Raw genomic sequence first — 24368 nt, 5'->3', positions numbered from 1 at the left:
TTGGATCAAAACACTGTTTCCTTTCTTAGTTAAAGGCTTCAAACTACATGTGCATGTTTATAATAAATATAGATTCTTCTATTTGCCAAAGTGTACATTTTTTTATCAGGTAGAAATTGTGCAGAAAGAAAAAAACATTATCCTTAACCATTATCCAGTAGCCTACATCACAAAGGACTGGAGAAGTAATGTATATTAATTGGTTAAAAAGATTAAATGAATAATCAGGTATCCATTGTTAGATAGGAAGTTAGACTAAACGAGGAAAAGGTATTTTCATACTTTAGCATAAAGGACAAAAGACCAGAGAAAACAAGCTTTTAATAAAGAAACTCTAACACAAGTTCAAGAACAATGGCACAAAAAATAATGTGCTCTTCGAGCAAAATCAGTTTTAACAAGACATTAAAATTGGAAAACAGCATCACATTTTCAGTGCTATTATTGGTTCAATACAGATACACCTATATTAACATTTAACACATTGACAACATTTAAGTGAAACAGTATTTACTGTCATTTTTCTTTCTCCAATCTGAACAAAGTTGTCTTATACAGCATACATCACCCACATTTGTGGAGATTCGCAGTACCTTTTCTATCAATCAGAGGTGTACCTTAAATGCACTCTTAAATGGCTTAAATATGTTTTATGCGATATCCTGCTTAGTGTAATATGTATATGTAATATGTAATATTAAATCCCTGATCCTCATTAAAAATGATCATTCAACAAAAGGCACTTTTGGAATGAGAAGACACATCTTCTGTAATCTGTCCCTTATTTGAAGGCTTAGTTCCTAGAAGTAAAAAAAATTGATCTTCACAGAATAGTAAAGTGTGACAAAACCATGTTTGAATGTTCATCATCCATGATCCATGTTCTTCTCTGTACAGTCATTATTGCCCATATATGGTCCTTTTTTTTTGCTTCAATTCTTTTTAGGTTGCTCAGGAAATAGTGTGTGATCCAAGTTACGAAAGAAAAAACAGCTCCTAATAGTAAATAAAGAAGCTAAATCAAGTCATTAGCACTGGACGGACTTAAGCATTTTTCTCTTTTTCTCATCGGCTTTGAAGGAGACACAATAATGTCATCAGAGTCGTCTGAATCGACGGTGTTTGGAATTTCATTGGCTTGTTGCTGTTGGTGGATCTTCAGGACTGCTTAATACCAACAAAATCATAGATTTTATTACACGAAATAGATGAATGATTATACTTTATGCATAAAGGTATCAGAGATTATTCAAAGATATACTGGTGTCTTGGACATACACTACCATTCAAAAGATTGTAGTCAGTAAGACTTTTTAATGCCTCTGAAAGATATTTCAGAGACAATATTTAATACATTTAAAAATAAATAATTCCTGTGATGAGAAAGCTGAATTTTCAGCATCATTACTCCAGTCGTCAGTCTCACACGATCCTTCACAAGTCATTCTTATATGCTGATTTGGTGTTCAGGAAACGTTTTATTAACACATTATTATTAGCAATTGAAAACAGTTGTGCTGTTTAATATTAATATTATATTTTTGGGAAACCATGATATTTTTGATATTCTGTGATAAACAGACAGTTAAAAAAACAACATTTATTTAAAACAGAAATCTTATAAATTACTTTCCTGTCACTTTTGATCAATTTAATGTATCCTTCCTGAACAAAAGTTATAATTTCTTTAAAAAAAAAAAGGTAGTGTAATAGGAATGAGTTACAGATATCCTGTATTCTAACCTGGTATTGAGCTCTTGTCATGTAGCTCTTGTCTTGTCATCTTATCATTATTAGCAGGATGTAGTTCCTCTGCAGTCTCCTCACTATTATTCTGAGTTACACCTGGAAGAGTATTACATTTAACATATTACAATAAACATTCAATACAAGTCAAGTCACGGTGCTTTAAAAGAGAAGTCAGTACAAGACATTATAAAGATAACCAGGTATGAATCTTTGTTTACAACATTTTTTTGGTTCATTAAAAGGTTTTAAACGTGAAAACCAACAAAGTCTTATTGATCCAAGACTAACAGGCAGGAATATTAGCAGCATGAGTTTAAATCGATCTCTTCAGCAAGAACAAAGCACATTATTTCAGATGAATAATCACCTGAGGTTTGTATTTTGTTAGCAAACACGGCCTGTGAGCAGCCTCTGGGCAGCAGTGGAGGAGTGGAGAGATACAGCTTCTTCTGATGTATGGAAGATGCAGACTGTGTCACTGCAGATGCTCTGCAATGTCAAGTCAACATATGGCTGTCAGGAGAACACCTGGCCATGCATGCAACCATATTCATTCAAACCAACTGTTGTGACTGCAGACTTGCATTCTCTCACCAGAACAATCACCTGTGCAAGGTTTATTTTCTGACTGTGAATCATAATGTAAATATGGAAGTGTGCAATAATAATTAATTGTCTAGTGTGTATCGATGTAGTAATTTAGTGTATACACTAACTATATCACCTGTCCATCGTCCGAGTGCTGCGTTTGAGATGAGCCCTAAAGACAGACTGCAGCAGAGTCACTTCCTCTTCCTGTACAGCCTGAGCATTCATTCCTGATTGGCTCTGAAACACATAGTCAAGAAGTTTCAAAGGAATTTTTTGACCATACATAGGGTTAAGCACAACAAATTAATTACCATGGTTTCTGGACAAGTACCATAATAATTTGATGTAACATCTGTAGCGACTCGGCTCATGAGGACATATGAATAATTAACCATAACTAGTTATAATTAATTATTCATATTTTAGATCCGCTGTAGATATTTAGCTGACCTCTCAGGGTCAACTGTCTTGTCAAGTCTAAGAACGTTAATTTCCTGGTTAAGGGAAATAACTTCCTTACTGTACAATTCTACAAAAGCTTGTAGCATAAATCTGTATGATTAAGTGACTCCAGTTATAAGCAAACAATGAACACGTCAAGTGTGATACAAGTAAGGTTTTATTAACTACATAAACACTTAAACTAGTCTAACATACTACATAAACACATAAACTGGTCTAACATACACATACACACACACACACACACACCATCATATAAAAAAAAGTAAAAATATATACACTACCGTACAAGTTTTTGAAAAATTATCTTATTCTCAACAACCATTTATTTAATAAAAACACAAAAAAAACTAATATTTTGTAATATTATTATAATTTAAAATATCACTTTTCTATTTGAATATATTTTAAAATGTAATGTATTCCTGTGATGGTAAAGCTGAATTTTCAGCATCATTACTCCAGTCTTCAGTGTCACATGATCCTTCAGAAATCACTCTAATATGCTGACTTGGTTCTGAAACATTTCTCATTATCATCATCAGTGTTGAAAACAGCTGTACAGCTTAATATTTTTGTGGAAACTATGATACGTATTTCATGATTCTTTGATAAATAGAAAGTTCAAAAGAACATTTATTTGAAATCTTTAGTAACATTATAAATGTATTTACTGTCACTTTTGATCAATTCAATGTATCCTTTATGAATGAAATAATTTCTTTAGAAATAAATAAATACACTAAATATATATATATATATATATAAGATTTGAAAGAAATATAGGATTTGATTTGACTAACTTAAGCACATCAACAACATATTATGCATAAACAAACTATGTATAATAAAACATCCCATCAAAAGGCCACAAATAGTTACCATGGCAACAGGGATGGTTTTTGGGTCTGCTTGACTCTGTCCATCTACCTGCCTCTGCCTGATTAGATGCCCTCTGAGACAGGACTGTAAAAGAACTAGATCCTAAGAGAAGGAGTAGAAGAATAATGAGGATATGAATAATCTACAGTCACTGTGGGTGTACAGTATGTCAATGTATTGTACCAACCTGTATTTGGTGTGAGCGCCAGTACGTCTGGATGATCTTAGCTGCTCTGTTCTTCTCTATCGGGATGACCGCTGATGACGACAATGGTTCTGTGAGTGTTAATGACAAAGAACCGTCCCGAACCTGTGAGATGAGAAACATGGATTTCATATGCATGAGTTGCCATCTGCACTTAAGTGAACTGTGTGTATACATTCTTAAAGAAAGAGTTTAAACGTTTTACCTGACTTGAATCTTGTAGTAATCTGAGTTTTCTTTCCTCCTCTAGTTTCTCTTTCAAACAGTTGATTTCTATGGTCAGTGCACCCATCTCTTGCCTGTAAATAAAACATGATATCTAAAGTGACTTTACTTACTTTTATTTTATTAATTTCCATGTTCATATTTATCATGATTCATCAATGCATGTTATTCTAAAAAGACAGAAAGTCAGTTTTCATAATCTTTCATCAAAATGTAATTCTTTTCTATTTCTTTGTAATGACTTTTCTTTTCTGCCCACATAACCAAGGTTGTTCACTCAGAAAAATGTCACAGAAATGTTACAGATATAAAATAATGTTTTGTATTCAACATAGATTAAACTCTTCCAACAATAACTACGGCAATAAATACATTCTAAAAAGGAGCACAAATGCGTTCAAATAAATCAGGGTTTAATAGCTTTTGAGTATCATCACATAAGAGATTCAGTCATGTGAGAACTCATGTAAGCATCTTCAAAAATGAGCAAAAACATCACCACACTAGTTTTAATTCATGATTCCTTCATTATGTTTATATTACAAACCTGTGTGTTTGCATCAGTCCCTCATGCTTTCTGATTTGTTCCTTCAGCACGTTTTCTACCTCTTTCAGACTCTTATCCTTCTCAGCAGACAACTGCTTTATCTCCTCGCTAATAAGAAATAAAAAATATTTTCAATCAGAATTGCTCTTAAATAGTTCAGAAAACAAAATATGAGAAATATTTCTGAATTTATTTCAAATAAATCCAGTTTTTTTAATCTTTCTATTCATTAAAGAATCTTGAAAAAAAATCACAGTCTCCTTAAAAATATTAAGCAGCACAAAGGTTTTTCTTTTTTTTACATGGGTTATAATATAAATCATTTCTTGAGCACCGAATCAGCATATTAGAATGGTTTCTGAAGAATATGATATTGTGATATTTTTAATATATTCACTCTCTCTGGGTTAGTTTTTCCTGTAGTTCCTTTTTCTCTTCTCCAAGCTTCTTAACTGCTTCCCTCAAATGCACATCATTCTCTTTAATCACAGATGGCTCCATCTCTGTGTTGACAGAATCACTCTGATTGGACGATTCTGACTCAGTGCTTTTATTGTCTGGGCTCTTCTGTGAGTCTGATGCTTTAGTGATCTGAAGATTCTTCATCTGCTCAACTCTCTGAAAAACAAGTAAACTACATTCACATGTACATTCTACATGTTTAATGTAAACATTTAATGTAACATATACACACATGCATGTATATGTATGTATGTATGTATGTATATATATATATATATATATATACGCATATATATATAAAAAAAACCTTTTCGAGCTCCAGGATTCGGCGCACAAGTCTCTGTTTACTCCAATCCATATAACCTGTAAACATAAAAATACTGACTGAATTTAGCCCTGTGTGCAGGAAATACTAAATGCTTAAAACTTCTTTTTGGCACATTTAAACTAGGAGACCAGCTGGCCGGTTGGCCAAACCAGTTAAACACCAAATTGGCCAGGTCAGGAGACCAGCTAAGACCAGCTAACTATCTTAGGCTGGTTTAAGTGAGCTTTTTCAGCAGCTGTCTGTAGTAAATGACGTTTGGTGAAATAGTGTTTCCAGTTCTACAGTAAATCTAAGTTTAAATGTGCTTTTGTAAATTGAAGTACCCTTGGCTCGGCACGCAAGGCTGTCCATCATGTTCATCTCTTCCAGTGTCAATTCTTTTTTGAGCTCCTGGTTCTCGTTCTCCAGGTGTTGGACAGTGTTTGTGAGTTTCAGAACCGTTGCACTAAGGGTCTTATTCTGCCGCCTGATGTTTTTGCTCTCTGCCTTATTACTGAACAGAGAAAAAGAGAGTGAGAAAAAGACTAAACCCAAACACAAGCTCAAAGGGACCATCAAATTACAAGTAAAATTAACAATGTTTGCACCTTCTTTCAGTTGACTCCAAAAGTGCTTGCAATCTTTGAACCTAAGCATGAAAAATACATTTGTATTATAATTACATTTTTATTAATTTTAAATAAAAACACACAGAAGTTTTATATATATATAGAGAGAGAGAGAGAGAGTAATGTAAAATACCTCTTCAAAGTAGGTTTCCACAGTGATCTTCATTTCCTGCATGTTGGTAGTTTTGAGGTCACTCTGAAGCTGACTGTAATGGCAAATTCATTCTTCAAAACACAATTCATCATTTTAGATACTTTAACTTTAACATACACTGGGGTCCATAAGTATCTAGTTTTTAATCAAATAAAAAAAAACGGGAAAACCAAGTAAAAATTTAAATAGAAATACATCATTTTCACAAGAATGTCACTAGAATAAGTTATGATTTTACAGCCTGTACAAAGAAGTATAAGATTTTTAGACTCCACTTAGCCAGTAACACTTAAAGGGATAGTTCACCCAAAAATGAAAATTAGATGTTTATCTGCTTACCCCCAGGGCATCCAAGATGTAGGTGACTTTGTTTCTTCAGTAGAACACATATGATGATTTTTAACTCCAACCGTTGCAGTCTATCAGTCGTATAATGCATGGCAATGGTAACAAAATCTATGAGAGTAAAAAAACATACACAGACAAATCCAAATTAAACCCTACGGCTCGTGACGACACATTGATGTCCTAAGACACGAAATGATCGGTTTGTGCCAGAAACCGAACAGTATCATTTTTTACCTCTAATACACCACTATGTCCAACTGTCTTGTGTTGGACATAAATGGTGTATCTTCTTGTGTACGCGCTCTGGCGTAGTTTACGCAAGCGCCGGCAGTGATCTCTCACGCATATACGTCACTCATTGTTTACACAGTGCACAGTCATTGTAGGTACGAAGGCTAATCAAAATGGTACTTACTTGCACTTATCCGGATTGTACAAACCGACTTAAAGCTAAAAGATTACACAAACCGATCGCTTCGTGTCTTAGGACATAAATGTGTCGTCACGAGCCGTAGGGTTTAATTTGGATTTGTCTGTGCATGTTTTTTTTTACTCTCATTGATTTTGTTACCATTGCCATGCATTATACGACTGATAGACTGCAACGGCTGGAGTTAAAAATCATAATTTGTGTTCTACTGAAGAAACAAAGTCACCTACATCTTGTATGCCCTGGGGGCAAGGGTGTAATTTTGGTTTGAGAAGTGGGGGGGACACAAAATGGGGGAAAATGTTTTCGATTTGAATCCCATTTCCTGCATGTACATACATTTAGGGACTATGGTGATACAAAATCCAGGAAATAATTAAGTTGATTAATGATCAATTCTGGCAAAAAGAATAGTAGGCTACTAAACTATGGATAAGAAAAAGATGTCTTACTTTCTTTAATGTTTAATAGGGGTCGATCGCCAAGACTTGAGAGAATCATTTTATAAAGTCGAAAATGTTCACCATTAATGTTTTGAATAATGTTTAAATAATGTGAGACTCATTTTCCACTGTTAAACAAACTTTTATTTCAAACTATCCGCTGTACCTGAAAATATAAAATAAATCACTTGTTGCACAGGACAGAATGTTCTACAGCAGTGGTTCCCAGACTTTTTAGAGTGGAGTACCCCCTGAAGCATTTCTGCGTACCCTCTCTTCCACTTAGACTGCACCTTGTCCATTAAAGGACAATACTTGTCCCCTAAATTGACTTTCCAATGCATTTTTTATCTTTATAAATAGAATATTAATGTTTAAAAAAATGTTCAATAGATTAATATACAATGATGATAAAAAAGTGAAAAGTGATTCTTTTAAATACTAAAAGCGCCAGTAGCTAGCGGTAAGTCACTGTCTTAATGCGTGAGTCATCGAGTCATTTATTCATTCGGTAACTAAGCAAGTGGCTGTATTTATAAATGAATCATTGAATCAATGACTTTCGCGAATGATTCGTTCACGAAACACCGCAATACTCAGCATTTTGTTTGCGTACCCCTTCTGTCGCCTCGCGTACCAAAGTTTGGGAACCACTGTTCTACATTAAATATTTAGCTAACAACAGTCTGTTACCTAGCAACAGTTTATGTTAACGTTAGCTCAGTCAACGTAGGCTAACATTAACAGGTGTAGACAGAAAATATGATTATCCTGACCTGAGCTAATTTACTGAATCAACCAACTCACATCTCCTTTCTTTCTTTCTTTCTTTTCATCTATGATGACATTAAAGTCATCTGTTGCTGCTTCTGGTGTTTCATCGCTGATTGTGCCGCAACCGCGATACCCGCTCATTAGAACTTTCAGTGAGCTATTTTTAGAGTGTGCACGCGACGTTCCTGGACGCCCTGCTCTGTCCTGCTCCTCCGTGGCGATGACGCCGTGCGGTAACTGGGGTTAAAAAAATTCATAACAAACGAATTTGAAAGTGGGGGGTACACAAACGTAATTTTGAAAAGTGGGGGGGACATGTCCCCCTGTCCCCAGTGGAAATTACGCCCCTGCCTGGGGGTAAGCAGATAAACATCAAATTTTCATTTTTGGGTGAACTATCCCTTTAAGCTATAATGAAGTTTATTCATGCTGTATTGATTCACCATAACATGATTAATTGCATGACAGTATAATATAAATTAATTTGGCATCAGACCTTAAGGCATTTTCTTTTTCTTTGCACTGCTGCTCCAATCGTAGAATCCTCTGTTTCAGTCCGTTAATGATCTGGTGTGTTCAAAAAAAGAGAAACACATTTTTCATATTATATCATTCATCAAATTAAGAATCATTGATCTGATGAATTGTGATTGTAAGGTTGTGTGAGATGTTTATAATGGCATACTCACTGATCTAAGATCAGTCTTTCTGTCCACTAAACCCCTTGCATACTCTGGGTCCTATATTATCAACACAAAAATAATTATTTCACAATATACATTTAGTTTACACTTTATTTCAAGGCGTCCTTGTTACAGTGTAATTATACATTTAAGTACTGAGTAATATTAGTTAACTACATGTACATATTATATGGTTAGGGTTAGGATTAGGGTTTGGCTTAAGGTTAGGGTTACTTGCATGTAATTATGCATATTATTTGTTTATTAACAGTAGGTACATGTAACATGTGTAACAAGTACACCTTAAAATAAGGTGTTACCAATTTTTTTTAAATAAATAAGCTCTGAGAGAACACCTTTAATTTTCACTATGTTCAAACTTTTGAGGTCAGTATTACTTTTTGTGTTTAGTGTTTTGGAAAGAAGCCTTTTATGCTCAAAAAGGCTGCAGTAAAAAAATACAGTAAAAAGCATTCATTATGTGAAATATTATTTCAAATGAAAATAACTGTATTCTTCTATCACATGATCCTTCAGAAATCTGATTTGGTGCTCAAGAAATACGTCTTATTATTATCACAGTTGAAGTTCTGCTGCTTAATATTAATATTTTTGTGAAACATTTTTCAGGATTCAGGAAGCATCAATAGAACAGCATTTATTTGAAATAGTTTTTTTTAACAATCTATAGTCTCTATTGTCACTTTTAAACAATTAAATGCTGCATCCTTCCTAAATAAAAGTATTAACTTCTTTAATTTAATTTTAAAAATGGCAATGACAATGCCACCCTGTAAATAATGTTTTTTTAGATTTCACGACAATCAAGTTTGTCATTCAAGAAATAATGTTCTTTTCAATTACAAAGTATAAACGCATAATGGCTGCTTGCTTTTGCAGTTATGCTACAGTGTTGTTTATGCGTGTGATGTGAAATTCATTTCAATTCAATTCTACATTCACACTAAACTACTCATTTCCGCAATAAGGTGACGTAATCATGCTTATCCACTATTCCAGCTCATCTCTGCTTCTGGATTTGCTGAGGTTTGTTCGTCACCTTCACTGGATCCAACAGCTGTTCGATTTGTCTGTCTTTCTTAGTGCTTTCTTCTTCAAGACGCCGCAGCTTGGCTTTCATCTTGTCCGATTCAGCCTTTTGGGACTGGACGGTCTGAGAAAATGGAGAGCAAACACATGGTGCATGAAATTTCAGTATGCATACCTCTGCTTCACATATGGGAAAGTACAAGAGTACATCCACCTTAACAGACAAAATTTGCAATACTAGTACTATTGCTAGTATTATGCAATACTAATACATCTTAAGCACTATTTCCTCCACTTGAATTGCGGGTAATATTAGCCCAAAACACTTGTATAGATACACATTTCCTAAAAATCCAGCAAAAATATTAGACCATCCAGGAACATCTGGGAAACTATTTTTAACAAATTATGATTTGGGACACACTAATCCGAACCACTAATCCCTGATATACATATAGGACAGATCGTATGACAATTGAGATAAAGCAAATTCTTTGAAAACATGCTGTCTGATGTAATCAAATTTCTAAAAACACATCCTCAAAGGCACTCATACGTCAGCGAGCGAGTGTGCGAGAGGTGAACTTCACCTTTTTTAGATCAATTATTTCATCATACATTTCCTCCTTATCTTTGAAGTCTGGGGTCCCTGGAACATAACCTGACAAAGAATTGTAAAAAATAATAACATGGTGACAAAAATTAAAATAATAATAACTGTGAAATGGACAATTCAGGTTTAAGTCTATAGATAGTTTTATCTCACCGTTGGATGCAGAGCAGGAATATTTTGGCTTTTTCATTCCTAAGGCCTCCTTCAAGTATTCAGGGGTGCTGGTTATTGAGATGCTGGTCTGCGTGACACTGTAATCCGCACCTTTTGGAGACTTTGACAATGTCCCTGAAGTATACAAATTTTTACTTTTTGATAAAGTAAACCTCAGTTGTTTCATTTTTACAATTATACTAGGTCTTTTACTTGCTAAAAAGTATGCACTATCAATGAGAGGATGGAAGGCATGTACAGGTAGTAGACTGTGTACAACAGGTTTTTTCAGCAAGGTTTTGATCATGTTGATAAATTAGAAATTCATTTTTCAAATATGAAACAGTAGGCTTTACAGGAATACATTACATTTGCATGTCTTTCAAATGCATATAGCTAAGCATTTTGATCCTGAGCCAGTGTTTCTCAGTTACCGATCCAATATTAAAAGAGCAAAAGGTTTACGACCTTCGAATGTGATTTCTGTGATAGTCAGCTATTTAAGTCATTTTTAAATATCTTTAAAACGAGATTTTCTGAGAAGCATAACAGCAATTTACATCTTATAATGTAAACTTATCTACATCTTTTTCAGTAGAAGATACATAATTGAAAATGGTAAAATGCAGAACACAGTGTAAAGTTTTAGCCACATTATTTAAAAAAAAAGGGACAGACCATTCCCATCATTCTGTAAGTGTAGCCAGACATCCTTTGGTGTACCAGCCGGAGAGGTTTTATAGTTTTGGAGCTGTGTCCCTTTCACTGTCCTCCATGATGCTACTGGAGTTCTCTTCAGATGCAAGTTTGCACTATTCAGGTATGGTGACCCTTTATTTAAAGAAAATGATCTATTATTTAAAAAGCATTTTTGTAGTGTATATAGTTGCATTAGTACTCCATAATTAAATGAGCAAATACAGAAATTTTCACAATTTTTATGCTGTGTTGATACAGTCAGTTTTGAGGGTAATGCATTACAAATAACACAAGTTACGTAATCAGATTACTTTTTTAAGTAACTAGTAAAGTAACACATTACTTTAGAAAATATCTGAGTTACTTAGTTTTTTTTCCATTTATTGACTGACAGCTCTTCTGTCCCCATCCCCGAAGAGAAATCGGGAACAAGCGCAGATGCATTGTGTGTACTGTGCAAACATGATGGTTACCGTAGTTCTAGAATAAATGTGAACATGCATTTACTTATCTCACCTGCACAAAAAAAGATTCATTATTTCGCAAAATGAACAAAAACCGTGAAATGCAAAACTGCAATAAATAAATACGTTAAATAACATAAATATCCCATTTTATTAATCGCTAACATTCGATAATCCAATTCAACCATACTAATAAGCAAAAATGACTTTAGATAAACATAACATTTGTGATTCATTTTTGTATTGCTGAAGAAAGAAAAATGAGCCCAGCCCAGATGATAAAAAGTAACGCAAAAGTAAAGTAATACATTACTTTCCATAAAAAGTGACTAAGGTAATGCAATTAGTTACTTTTTAGGGAGTAACGCAACATTGTAATGCATTACTTTTAAAAGTAACTTTCCCCAACACTGGATACAGTAATACACAGATGGTAACATTTGTGTGGCAGGCATGGAAATGCAATAGATCTTAAACTTATTTCTAAATCTTACACTTACTAGGAGAAGGATGTGGTCTGCCTGAAACTTTCTTTTTTCTTGATTTCTAAAAAGAAATCCAACAATCAGACACATGGATATAGTACCTTTTGGCACAAACATTCAAAGATTGAAGAATGAAAGATTCAGTAAAACTAAGTAAACAGGCTGGCCTAAAATCTGGGGGGAGGGGGATAATATTTAAAAAATGTCCATCTCACCTTTTCAGTGTCGGACACACAGCTGCTACAAAGACTGTCCTCTGCCTTGAAAACAAATTATATATATATATACTACTAAGTAGTATATCAAATTGTAATACCATTAAACGTCAATATAACCAATGTTCCTAAATAATGATTATCATATTCATATGACATGGTATTTGCATAACTTTCTGCAAGAGGTGGTATCTCAAGACATACTCTCACATAGTACATCTCCAAAAATCATGGTATTGTATGGTATTTTTGTTAATGTTACAGTCCAGAACATCTATGAAAACTGTTAATGTACTTACCAGATCCTCTACCTCCTCTTCAGTGACAAGTTCTCCAGCTACTACAGACATTATAGCTTTTGCGATGGCCTGTTTTTATTTTATCATCACCTTTTACAGACAATAGGACCATAATACTTTCTCGTGGAGGTACGACTTGTAGTGTCCGAGTAGGTTATTATGATGCAGCAGGAAATCTTATTTTTCTCATGTCAAAGAGTCGTGTCAATCCTAATATAAAACAGCATAAAAGAGCATTGACATGGGTAGGGGGTCTTAAGAAGAAGCTCCCAAGATGCAGCTGTTTCCTGATGTCGCCGTTATGAAAAGCAGCAGCTCCTACGTCGATATGGTGTGTAAACGCTACGGAGTAAACAATACTAATAACATAATAATATTGCTCTGCGTCGCTTCGCGTCTCTCTTCGCTGTACGGGTGTAATGTGCATTATTGTCGTCTAGCAACCAAAACGTTGAACATGACAATAGTCAGCAAATGAAACGTGCTCATGTGCGTCAGCTCTGCGCAACGCTTGCGCACACCGTGATTGAGCGCTCGCCTGTTTGAAGTACAGCTCCATTCGCTGAATCAAATTATGTAGTTTGTGAATTCTTAAAATACCACTTGGTTCTTTCTATCTTTTCTTTTTTCGATAGACAGGCGTTTTATGTATCACTTATGCCTACTTGAAACTGTACTCAAAAAATCTAACATTGTATACATTAGCCTAGCCTTTTGTGTGCCATAACAGTGTGACAGACAGACAATAGACAGACAAATAGATAGATAGATAGACAGACAGACAGACAGACAGATAGATAGACAGACAGACAGATAGATAGATAGATAGACAGACAGACAGAGCGTTTTATGTATCACTTATGCCTACTTGAAACTGTACTCAAAAAATCTAACATTGTATACATTAGCCTACCCTTTTGTGTGCCATAACAGTGTGACAGACAGACAATAGACAGACAAATAGATAGATAGATAGACAGACAGACAGACAGATAGATAGATAGATAGACAGATAGACAGATAAATAGATAGACAGACAGACAGATAGATAGATACTGTCTGCTGTTGTTATTTTTATTGTGTTTATTTATTTTCTCATTTATTGCTTATTTATTGTCTCCTTTATTGCTTTGGTGGTGTAATTATTCTGTATTTTACACATACTTAAAATGCTTTGCTTATAGACAGACAATAGATAGATAGATAGATAGATAGATAGATAGACAGACAGACAGATAGATAGATAGATAGATAGATAGATAGATAGATAGATAGATAGATACTGTCTGCTGTTGTTATTTTTATTGTATTTATTTATTTTCTAATTTATTGCTTATTTATTGCTTTGGTGGTGTAATTATTCTGTATTTTATACATACTTAAAATGCTTTGGCAATAGCCTACTATAACACAAATGTCATACCAATCATTTATTGCTTATTTATTGTCTCCTTTATTGCTTTGGTGGTGTAATTATTCTGTATTTTAAACATAATTAAAATGCTTTGGCAATAGCCTACTATAACACAAATGTCATACCAATAAAGCAACTTGAACTAGATAGATAGATAGATAGATAGATAGATAGATAGATTAGATAGATAGATAGATAGAAAAGTAAGCTTTCTAGTATGGCTGAAGGGTTATTCTCCTAGAAAATAAAGTATCTGACAAACAAATGTATCAAATTAAATAGGGGGGGGGGGGAAAAAAGGACATTCAGATGCTTCAAGATTTCAGTGATAGTCATTAAAATAATGTTACAGAAAGAGGAAACAGTGAACAGCTGCAGCGCTGCAGGGGACATAATCCTGCTCTGCTGTTATAATTTCATATTTAATGGTAACTGTGGGGAAAAAGCAGAGCCTATGCCACTGCTACATTACATTACCACACGTGATGATGGAGATGGACTTCTCATAGATGGATTTGGTCTGGGGATTACTTGAGTGTATTAAAAGCCACCTGTTACAATCTCTCCAATAATTTATCTAAAACTATGATTATTTATTCAAATAAGAGGCTATTCTGTCAATGAGTTTGTAACGGCGGTGTTTGCATGTGTGACCTGAGTCACCCTCTCTGCTTGAATCTAGTTATCAAGCAGCTCTATTGCAAAGCTTTTAAAGTCTGTGCGAATACCCTAAATCTTTCGCCAGGCCACTCTCATTATTATAACCCAGTTACGTAAGCTTTAATTCCAGCTTGCCTTCCAAGAGGCTGTGATGGTTTTTTTAAAGAGGTCCTATCCTCTTAAGGTGATTAATGGTAATATGTGTGTGTTGAGGGATGCAAAGAGAAGGGGAGGGAAAGAGCAACGTGAGAAAGAGAGAAAGAGGGAGGGAGGGAGAGAGATGAGACTGAGATCTGATCTGCTGGTGTTATGCAGCCACAGTCAGATGTTAAGCATGAAAAGGGCAGTCGAGGTGCGAGCCAAGGTCTTTCTGGGATACTGAAGATAGCTTCATACACATCGGCAATCTTGTAAGTAATGAGAAATCTTAAAATCACTTCACTCAAGAAAAGCAATCATTACGTTCTTGTGTGAGCTTGTGCATTTCATAGAGAGTAATTTTACATGTGCATTCATGTTTGACGTGCAGTAGACTACTAAAAATAAAGTACTAAAAAGGTATTTTAAAGTATATTGCTTTTTAGATGTAATGTTTCACTGGAGGCTTTTTAAAGTGCAAAGACATATATTTATAATTCAAGGCATACTGATTTCAGTGCTGTGATTCAAGCTACATTTTTGTATTATAAAAGAGCATTAAATCAATGTTGAATGTGCTTTGTCATAGATATAGCTATACGTGTGTTATAATAGCAATTTCTCATCTTTGTTTCACAGACCTGTGCATATCAGTGTTCAATCAAAACTTGAGGATCACCTGAAATCACCCATTGCCCCAGTGACAAGGTAACGAATCCTATTTTCACAAAGAGCTTACAGACCCTAATTACACACTGAGACATGAGAGATAGACAGAAGAAATTCGATACCTATATGTAGAGTAAACACTGAATCAATTAGAAATACAACAAATAGAAATAAATTATGTTAAAAATGCCAAATGGCAAAATCACAACTCTTGCCTTACATGTATCTATCAGTAAGCATCATGCACAATACATATAAATCATCTCACTGTTATTTATACACAAAAAAGCCATGGTCGTTCATTTCAAGCACTGATGTGAAATAGGTCACTTTGTTCTACAGAAGATTAAAACGCTTCAGTTAAACCATATTGGAGATGATTCTAAATCCATCACAATATTCACTGTATGTTTTTTAGTGATTTGCATGAGCATTATATAATACAAAATGGATATTGAATTTTCAGTTAATCAACCACAGTTATTTCAAATGTGAAATCATCTTCTAATGTCCAGAGTAAAAATAACTGACTATAGCAAATAACAGACTTTTTGTTTCGGTGGGATCTGACCCTCAATATTCATATAAATAAGTTTATATCACATGTTTGGGGTTGGTATGATTTTTTGATAAGCATAAGTCTCTTATGCTCACTAGAGCTGCATTAATTTATATACTGTAAAAACAATAATATTGTGACACTAAATTTGATGTATTTTAAATTTTATAATAATTAATGTATTCCTCTGATGGAAACGTTGACTTTTCAGCAGCATTACTCCAGTCTTCAGTGTAACATGATGCTTCAGAAATCATTCTAATGCTGATTTGTTGCTCAAGAAACATTTCTTATTATTCTCAATGTTGAAAACAGTTGGGCTGCTTAATAGTTTTGTGAAGACTGTAATGCAGTTTTTAAGAATTCTTTGATAAATGCGTTCAAAAGAACAGCATTTATTTGATATAGAAATCTTTTGTAACATGGTAAATATCACATTTGATCAACTTATTGTGTCCTTGCTCTGGCCCCAAGCTCTTTTGGCTGACTTTGCACAAAAAGCCAGTCTGGATGGAGCACAATGAACCTCAAGAAATTATGCCATTAAAGTTTTCCATAGAGCTTTTCAACAATTTGACCCTCCTGAAAGTCACTGAATAATTTGAACTCTGTTAATTAAACCTGTGCATTTGTTGTCAGGTGCGAAAATGCATCTAGGTCAGCAAAACCCTGTGGTGGATGGGCTATCCTTAAAGGAACTGGGGGACAGTGTGCTGGTGGAGCTAGAGCTTCGAAGGAAAGGACTGCCATTTCTCAAACATGTGGAGTACCGTATTGTTAGCAAGGTAAACTCAATTTGTACTTATATATGCCATTCTGTATTCCCTATACAATATTAACTACTTCATTGCTTTTACTTTATATAGTGTTTCCAGATCCCGGTTCAGCGCAGGTACAGTGATTTTGAGCTGTTCCATGGTCTGCTGCTGCAAAAGTTCATCTACAGGAAGGTCCCGCCTCTGCCCCCCAAACGCATCCTTAAAGGAGGTGAGGAGAACTCTCTGCAAATGAGTTTGTTTCTTAAATCTACACTCTTATGTAACTAAAACTCAGTTTTTTCTCTCTCTCCTGCTCATTTTCAGTTTTGAACTCAATGTCAGACCGAGAGTTCAATGATAGCCGCCGCCGTGGTCTACAAAGGTTTATGACCTTGGTGATTAGACATCCAGTCCTGGCAGGAGATGAGCTGGTCAACATCTTTCTGTCAGCAAGCAGCACGGTAAGCCCTTCAACCAGCAGATGGCAGTATAATTAATTCATATTTTGCCCAAACATGATAATTGTTGTTTGTTTCGAAGTTGAATAAAATAGGGGTTCATAACATTTCATCCTTTTTGTGTGTTGCAGGAGGTTCAAAATATGCTGCGTGATGCATATAAAAAGACAGGTGATGAGTTTCTGACCTCCCAAATGGCCTTGCATGGCAAGGTGGGTAAAAGCTAACATGAAATTAAAATACCATGATATTCTTTGAAAAAACATGTAAATATCATGGTATTATTGGTATATATCACAGAACCACTTGTACCAGTGTATCACCACAGTACCTTTTGAAAGTAAACTGACACACAAAATGAATATTGCATGTCATTTTTTAAGGTGTACCTACCTGAGGACATACAGACCCAGGCTGCCGCTAATCGAGAGGTCATTGCAAATATCCACAGCAGCTTCAATAAACTCAGAGATGTAGCTGAGCGCATGGCTCAGCGTTCACGGGAGAACTCAACAGATCTGCTCATGTTTGGCAAAGACCTGAGGTGAACACACCATACTGAACTTGAATATATATTTAAAAAATATGGTAATATTTATAATTATTAATTTAAGTTAAACATAAATGATGAAATATGGAATTTAATTAATTGATTTGAATATAAATATTACGTATCAACATTTGAAAGAAATGGAGTGAACAGGTGTGATATAAAAAATACCCACGAATGTACATAGCTAACATGTACAATGTGCAAAAGTTTGTCATGATCTGTTGATATTAATGTTAACATTAATTTATGAATTATTAAGTATTTATCATTAAAAACATGTAAGACAAGTGTCTATATTTCTATCAATGTTTAGATACTTTAATTTTTTGTGGTGCGTGGGGTGGTTTGTAACCTCTATATACATATTCAGCGATGCTACAGTGTTATTTTATTATCATTAATATACTGTTATGTTTTTATTAATATTTTGAATTAATTGTATTTTTATATTTCATAATATATTTTATTTTAGATTTTAAACTTAGTTTAAAAAATGTAAGTTTGTTTGGTATTTTTGCTACTTTTTATAGTCATTATATTGTTTATTTATTTATGTTTCAGTTTTATTTATTTGTGTTATAGTTCAACTGAATGAAAATGAGAAATGTGGCTTTTCATGTTTTGTTTGATTGTATTTCAAATAATGGTTATGTTATTTCAAGTAAGAAAAATGTTTTTAATGGTTTTGATTTTAGTTAATAATAATAGCACTGGTAGGCTATGTTTTATTGAAAATATGACAGTTATTACCTGACTCTTCAACAGTGAACTGGGCTCGGACACATCAGACCTGCCAGTGAATGCTACAATGAGCAAAGCATGGAAAACACAGAGGAAGTCACTTGTAGAGCTGTCAGGAGAATTTGGTCTTCTTGCCGACAAAGCTGCACACCAGGTATTAAAACATGATCATTATTGAGCATTAGTCTAATAACAAACACCACCTTCAAAATGACTGCAATTATGCAGATCACCAAACTGTACTGAAGCGTATGAACCATAGACTGTAGGTATGAACAAAAAGCTTCAAAGCACCTCAATGTTATCATGACACCCACAATATTAAGACTCTGGTTGAAAAGAAATTAAACGCAGTATTTCGAACCACTTCTTACACACCAGGGCAGCAGAGAGGAGGATGAGGTGGTGGAGAAACTGAACCTCCTCCTTGAACAGCTGCAGTCATACAGAGTGAGTACTGTCTGTACAAAACTTTTTATATCGATTTTGCCACAAAATAGTTTTAATGGATGTTAATGGGGCATATGCAGCTGGTATAAGGTGGGGTAATAGGAGTTTGGTCATATATTACTCTGCATGTGTGACTGAACCAATTTCTAAGGACTGTCATTTTACACTTTACAAATTAAACTGTAATGACATTCAGGTGCTAATAGTTTTGGATGTATATGTGTATAGGACTTGTGTGATCGTCATGACAGTGGTGTGTTACTAGAGCATCAGAGAGCGTTTGAAAAACGCAGCGGGCCTGTGTGCTTGTTTGTTTTTAAAATAAAAAAGTTCTATTTTTGGCAAATATAAAAGCCTTTTCACACCAATGGGCCTGTGGCTACACACTTAAAGTACCAGAACAGCATCGAGCAATCAGAGTCTCGACTCTCACAGGTAAAACATATAGCAAACACACCAACATGCAAACTACACTTAACCAAACTAAAGTATAGAGGTAGACATTCTGCCATGGTGCACTGTCCACAAGAAAAACATTTGTACAGTAATCCAGCAGGGTTGACATATTCACAGCCTAGAAATATAAAAAATATATATTATATACAGTACATATCTTCTTTAGAAAGAAAAAAAGTGTTTAGGGTACATTTACAGTACCTATATGACAACAATGTACTAAAAACTTTCTTCTTTTTTTTGGCGAAAATTAATAAACTCACCTTTAAATTGTGTTTTCCAGGTATGGAAAATGGAATGTAATATATATATAATTCTATAGTTCTATAATAAATACAATTCTTGAATCACACAAAACGGTTCATAAATCAGTCATTATAGGCGCTACAGAGCACTGACCACCAGAACAGCCAGGCACAAGAACAGCTCTTCCCACAGGCTATATTCAGCCTGAACAATTAATCTTTCATAATTAGACATCGTCCATCACAACTAACATAGTTATATTTTTATTAAACTGCACACTTTGTAAATAACATATCTGCACACTAATAAACATATCTGTACATTTAACAATTACATTTTTTCCTATACTTCTATTTCTGTATATAGTACATTATTCAATTTTTCTTTTTTTTATTATATTAGTGTTATATTACATCCCTACTGTGTTATTCCTATGTATGTCTGCACTATGTTTGTACTTTCTTCTGCACTGGAAGCTCCTGTCCTCAAGTCAAATTCCTTGTGTGTGCAAACATACTTGGTAATAAAGCTCTTCTGATTAGAGGTGATTTGCACAGAACATTGTTGCTTTTAAAAACGTAAGAGGCAGGGCAGTTTAATAAAGAACGCAATGTATAGAGACACGTTTTTTCTAAATTAGCCTACATATACATTTAACTTGAGTGAGGCATTTTTAGAATTAAGGTGAATACGCGCTACGCAACCCGGTCTCATGAAAGTGCGTATCAGTCGAGTTTCTGTTTCTATTTGCCGTGCTATTTATATTATGCAGAAATGGACTTTGGCGTACATATGATACGCAATGGTTAGGATTAGGGGTGTGGGGTTGGTGCGTATTATACAGTATGTATGCCAAAACTGCGTATTATCTGTGTTGGGGAAAGTTACTTTTAAAAGTAATGCATTACAATATTCCGTTACTCCATAAAAAAGTAACTAATTACGTTACTTAGTTACTTTTTGTGGAAAGTAATGCGTTACGTTACTTTTGCATTACTTTGTAAATTTGGACAGGGCTTGCTTGTTTGTTTTTAAAATAAAAAAGTTCTATTTTTGGCAAATATAAAAGCCTTTTCACACCAAAAGTGAAATGAAATTTACGTCTGTACAGTAGATTGCAGAAGAAGACATTTCAACACACTTCAGCAATAAAAAAAACACACAAATGTTTGTCTAAAGTAATTTTTGCTTATTAGTATGGTTGAACTGGATCATCGAAGGTCAGAAGCAAAGACATTGGTTAATAGAATGGGATTAAATACATAAAGAATATTTGTGTTGTTTAACATTTAATTATTGCAGGTTTGCGTCATATTCTGAGTTACATTATTTTTATTCATTTTGAGGAATATTGAATCTGTGTTGTTTTTTTGTGAGTGAGATGAATTAATGCATATTCATGTTTATTTTGAACTAGTAACATCTTCTGATTTCTCTCAACATGGGGACAGGAGAGCTGTCAATCAATAAATTGGAAAAAAAAAGTAACTTTGGTTACTTATTTGAAAAAGTAACTCAGATATTCTCTTGTAAATTAAAAAGTAATGCGTTACTTTACTAGTTACTTGAAAAAAAGTAATCTGATTACGTAACTCACGTTACTTGTAATGCGTTACCCCCAACACTGATCATATGCATGTGAAAAGTGCGTATTATATGCACGCCAAACATGTCAATATCATGTGCACGCCAAAGTCAATTTCTGCGTATAAATAGCACACCAAATAGAAACTGAAAATCGTGCTATTGATATGCATTACGCGAGACGCTGCAAAATAACGAGACACAAATGCAACTTTTAACAAGTTCGTCAAGCGCTTACTAAAACAATAGAAAAACTTCTCAGTGAAATTCAAAAATGTCTTCTGTGTGAACGGCCCCTTTGCGAATTTGTCTGAATTCAACTGATTTTCAAAAATACTAATGTTGTCATCAAGAATGACTGGAAAGGACATGTAAAAGTCATCAAAATTCAACACATAAAACACACACACACACAAGGGGCCACCAGCTAGCATAACAATGTAACCTACAGAAAGCGTGAAATCCTCATCACTGACAGGTGAACTAAATATTATTCTGTGTCATCCTACAGCAGGAGAACACAATTATCACCATGGAGATGAGGAGTTATTTCTCCCTTTTGTGTCTGCATCAAGAAACCCAGCTGGTCTTCACCTATCTGCCTCTTGTGACTTCAATACTGGGGACATTTGTCCACTCACAAATACAAGGACACAAAGAGGTGTGTTTCTAATAACTTAATAATTACTTCAGATAGTTTTATCAATTCAACACGATTTAAATTGTGTGAACTGTGTATTTAGGGCCTGAGCACCGATAGTGCGAGGACCCTATTGGAAACGCTCAGTTTCTTCTTCTTCTCCTCCAAAATGAATCGCATTTTTTTGGGCCTAAGCATGCTCGAAAACTCTTGTTCGCCAGATGGGTTTCAGAAGTGGGTGTGGCAAAATGGCTCAATAGCACCACCTATAAAATTTCAACGAAGTGCCCCTCGAGCTATGTTTCACATACATGTACGAAATTCAGTAGACACGTGTAACACAGCAATACCTACAAAAAAGTCTCCCGACTTCATGCGTTCGATAAGAGTCCTGGCCTGAACACATCTGAAGTGTTCCCCATTATCAGTTATAATCATAGCACCACCTGCTGGCAACATGAGCAATGTCCAAATACATGTACCTAAATATGCAATGTCCAATCTGCACCAAACTTCACATGTTTGATAAAAGTCCTGGCCTGAAGACATCTACACACCAATATTCAGTTATAGTCATAGCGCCACCAGCTGGCAGCAGGAAGTTTGGCACATATAAATGACTTTGGCATATTCCTCTTATGTTTGTCACTTTAAAAGCATATTGCCCACCATTCACAGTTTTCCTAAAGCCACCAGGTGGCGGTGAGCTGGGGCCCTTTCAATGCTGCCTGCAGCTTTAATTTATTTATTTTTTTCATTCCTCAGATGGGTGATGTGTGGGGTGACCTTCATCCAAAACTGAAGGACCTTTTTGAAAGTGCTAATGAAGCTTCCATTCGCTCTTCATCTCAAACACACACCTCCAGAAGGCAGAAGACCTGTGCCGTCATTGGCCCCGCATAACCAGGACAGCAAATATGAGGGAAATTCCCAGCCTTTTCTCAAATACCCAAGAACTCAGTGTATTTCTTCATGCCATGTGTTTTCCTTCTCTTGACTGTTTAACACCTTTCTTCATGACTTTTCCAGATATGTAAATACAGAGAACATAGTGACCCCAAAACATATTTGAACACATAAAACATAACTAAACATTTCATTAGATACAAAATATAAGGGTATGCTAATAAATAATGCATTCAAAATTAACTAAATTTTTGTTAACAATTTTTGCACATACTTTTAATCAGGATTATTACACTCTACTAAAACAGCATAAGATTTTCTTTATTTGAAATAAAATACACTAAAAATAAACTTTAAACTTATTTTATTTCAGCTGGGAACCAAGGCAACATTTTTCATTTTCATTGAGTTTAACTTGATCTATATCATACATACATATTTAAAATGACAAAAAAAAACAACCATATTATTAAAACTAATTCAAAATATGAATAAAAACTATAATAGTATCTCAATTATACTAAAATAACACTGCTTTTAACCAACTGGTCCGTGCAATATTTGACAACCGGAAAATGTCTTTTTTTCAAACAACTTATTTTGTGGGTTGTGATATCTTTATTTCAATTAAATAAATAAACTTGGTTTGATTTTTTTTTTTTTACAATTATATTCAGACATTTATAATAGCACCTAAGTGTCCAAATACATTTTGAGGCCACTGAATATCAAAAGAATATATTTATTTTTAAAAATGTTGTAGAAAGACACCCTTTGAGACCAACATAATTTTTGTCTTTTTCATTTATTTCTCATTTATTTTCCTATTCTTTTAATATGTTTTGATGCAGTATGTGATTACATGTTCAAATAAATAATCCCAGATCTTCCAAAACCTGAGGTCAGTTCATACATCTCTCTTCAGGTAATCCAAAATAATTTTTAATTTTGGCAGGAATTTACATAATTTTCAAATATTATGTTATCCTTAAGATATAAGGCCACAATTTGAGTATGGATGAAAATGTTAATCAGAAATGACCCATCTGAAGAAATTCAAACAAAGACCGAGATTATTCTGGAAAAATATTTTTCAAGCAAAACTAGCTGATTTAATGTTGAGAAAGCACCGGACCTTGAAAACTATCCACAGGCATCACACATATACACAAGAAAAGGCCAATAGGTTTTATACAAATGGCAGTGTATTGAATAGTTCTAGATGTCAGGTACAACACTAGACTGTTTTGAGCAACAGATCTGTGCC

General features: G+C 34.4%; 2 protein-coding genes across 5 annotated transcripts; one reads left to right on the top strand and one right to left on the bottom strand.

Annotated features, from left to right (window-relative positions):
- Positions 1-359: 359 nt before the first annotated feature.
- iqce (IQ motif containing E) lies at positions 360-13339 on the bottom strand. Of its 4 annotated transcripts, none has more exons than XM_016249155.1 (22): positions 12870-13339; positions 12571-12615; positions 12371-12416; positions 11386-11538; positions 10708-10842; positions 10532-10602; positions 9952-10065; positions 8898-8948; positions 8705-8775; positions 6193-6265; positions 6039-6079; positions 5775-5944; positions 5431-5486; positions 5059-5279; positions 4662-4769; positions 4095-4188; positions 3872-3994; positions 3685-3786; positions 2474-2577; positions 2117-2238; positions 1744-1845; positions 360-1167 (listed from the first exon to the last, which is right to left on the bottom strand). In XM_016249155.1, exons 1-22 carry the CDS (start codon positions 12918-12920, stop codon positions 1016-1018), a joined length of 2205 nt encoding a protein of 734 aa, XP_016104641.1. In that variant the 5' UTR covers positions 12921-13339; the 3' UTR covers positions 360-1015. The 4 variants fall into 4 exon arrangements, with proteins under 4 accessions (XP_016104641.1, XP_016104649.1, XP_016104656.1 ...); XM_016249163.1 differs by having other exon boundaries at positions 360-1164; XM_016249170.1 differs by lacking the exon at positions 1744-1845.
- Positions 13340-15261: 1922 nt separating this feature from the next.
- snx8b (sorting nexin 8b) lies at positions 15262-23416 on the top strand. Its single transcript, XM_016250629.1, has 13 exons — positions 15262-15353; positions 15721-15789; positions 16949-17094; positions 17176-17296; positions 17392-17528; positions 17657-17737; positions 17909-18069; positions 18844-18973; positions 19201-19269; positions 19498-19569; positions 19624-19704; positions 22067-22216; positions 22961-23416. Exons 3-13 carry the CDS (start codon positions 16957-16959, stop codon positions 23096-23098), a joined length of 1278 nt encoding a protein of 425 aa, XP_016106115.1. The 5' UTR covers positions 15262-15353; positions 15721-15789; positions 16949-16956; the 3' UTR covers positions 23099-23416.
- The last annotated feature ends 952 nt before the right edge of the window (positions 23417-24368 follow it).

Source organism: Sinocyclocheilus grahami, unplaced genomic scaffold (genome assembly GCF_001515645.1).
Source record: "Sinocyclocheilus grahami isolate Dianchi unplaced genomic scaffold, SAMN03320097.WGS_v1.1 scaffold25.1, whole genome shotgun sequence".
NCBI lineage: Eukaryota > Metazoa > Chordata > Actinopteri > Cypriniformes > Cyprinidae > Sinocyclocheilus > Sinocyclocheilus grahami.
This window is presented reverse-complemented; position numbering and strand designations above follow the sequence as displayed.